This window comes from Myotis lucifugus, unplaced genomic scaffold, assembly GCF_000147115.1.
Source record: "Myotis lucifugus unplaced genomic scaffold, Myoluc2.0 scaffold_723, whole genome shotgun sequence".
NCBI classification, from domain to species: Eukaryota; Metazoa; Chordata; class Mammalia; order Chiroptera; family Vespertilionidae; genus Myotis; species Myotis lucifugus.
This window is the reverse complement of record NW_005871771.1, coordinates 149,187-150,766: the sequence shown is the minus strand read 5'-3', so window position 1 is coordinate 150,766 and position 1,580 is coordinate 149,187. Positions and strand designations below refer to the sequence as shown.

Here is a 1,580-nt window from a genome sequence, read left to right as displayed (position 1 = left end):
TCTGTCCTACACCCTTACCAAGCGGCCCCTCCTCCTCCCTCCTGAACCCCACTGCACGAGCCCTCATCCAGGCCCTCGTTACGTCTTGCCTACAGTATACAATGGTCTCCAGAAATCTCCCATACCCAGTTTTGCCTCACTTTAAATCTATCCCCTGCAATGCTTCCAGAGTGACTGTTTTTAATTTTAAATTACTAAGGAATTCATGGATTATTCTCCATGTGAAAAAAATCAAAAGATTACATATAAATAAAGTCCCCTTTCATCCCACCCATTCTGGACCCCATTCCAAACATACTGTTACCAGCTAAGCTGTGCCCCTAACTTCTCTGTATATTATACCTTAGACAAACACCCACATTATTTTCTTTAAACATAAATGGTGACACATGATAGCAATGCCCCTGAACTGCTTTAGTCCTTACCGTGCCTCGGAGGGAGTCTGTCCACGTCAGGTGCTTTCTGGCCGAACGCCAGAGCAGGGACAGACAGCCTCCTTCAGCGGGGCTTGTGCTGAGGACATTACATCGTTTCTGATTAGACCAATGTTTCTAAAATGTCAATGGCCACAGAATTCTTCTGCCTAAAACCCTCTGTAGTCACCCATCGAGCAGTTCACATCTCTAAGAACTGTACGGAAGCACTTTATAATGGGGCCCAATCAAATTTCCCAAAATCGTTTTTCATCTCCTTCTTTCCGCACGCACGTACCCTGAGCCTCAGTCAGAATGAACTACCTGCAAGTCCTTACATACACGTTAGCTGAATGGACACGAGAACGCGGCCCTCCTCTGAAACCACAGGAAAGGATAAGAAAAGAGGTCCTGACAGATCCATTACAAAGGGATTAGCAGGGAAAGGAGAAAGGAGGAGGCTCGTGTCTGGTCCTCAGCGCCCCTTCTCCACCACTCCTGAGGACCAAGGACCCTGGAGAGCCGTTCCCGACGATCATCTGCAAGCCCCACCCTCCACTTACTAACCAGGCCCTCGCCTGGTGACCCGCGGGCACCTCAGCCCCACTCACCGAGAGGGGCGCCCCCAGGACTCTCTTCCTCCGTCTTCCACGGCTCTTCTCCTTGCTGCAACAGGGAGATCACTTTTGGTTTGGAAAATAGGAGCCCTGTTCATAGACAAAAAAAAGAAAGACTTGGGTTGGGTTTGACACAAAGAGGTAGCGCAGATCCGAGTGGAAACTCGGGGGATGGTGCAAAAGCTCTCTGATGTGAGAGGTGTGCTAGGAAAAGGGACTTGCAGCACACGACTACGTAATAATTAGCTGTACGTTAGGGAAACAGCATAAACATCAGCCTTGATTAATAGGGTGTTATTGGCTTCCTATAGTGATGGAGTTTGTTAAATGTATAGACTGAATTAAATTTGTAAACAGATACGTATGTGTCCAGTAGCTTGTTTAAAATGAGAAACACAATCTGACCCCCTTTAACGATGGCAGTGGTCAGCAAAGTATGCAAAACCGAGCCCCCTGTCTAAGGATGCCCTTGGCTGATAAAATAAAAGCAGAAGGTTACAGAGACCACATGTGGCCCCAAAGCCTAAAATGTTTACTACCTGCCCCTTTA

At 47.5% G+C, this 1,580-nt stretch overlaps 1 protein-coding gene across 1 annotated transcript in view; it reads right to left on the bottom strand.

Moving 5' to 3' along the window:
- ZNF354A (zinc finger protein 354A) overlaps nucleotides 1–1,580 on the bottom strand; it is a 14,662-nt gene that overhangs the window by 10,028 nt on the left and 3,054 nt on the right. The window contains exon 2 of the mRNA XM_014447851.2: nucleotides 1,025–1,120. Coding sequence (XP_014303337.1) covers nucleotides 1,025–1,120 — 96 coding nt within the window. The remainder of the gene's footprint in view (nucleotides 1–1,024; nucleotides 1,121–1,580) is intronic.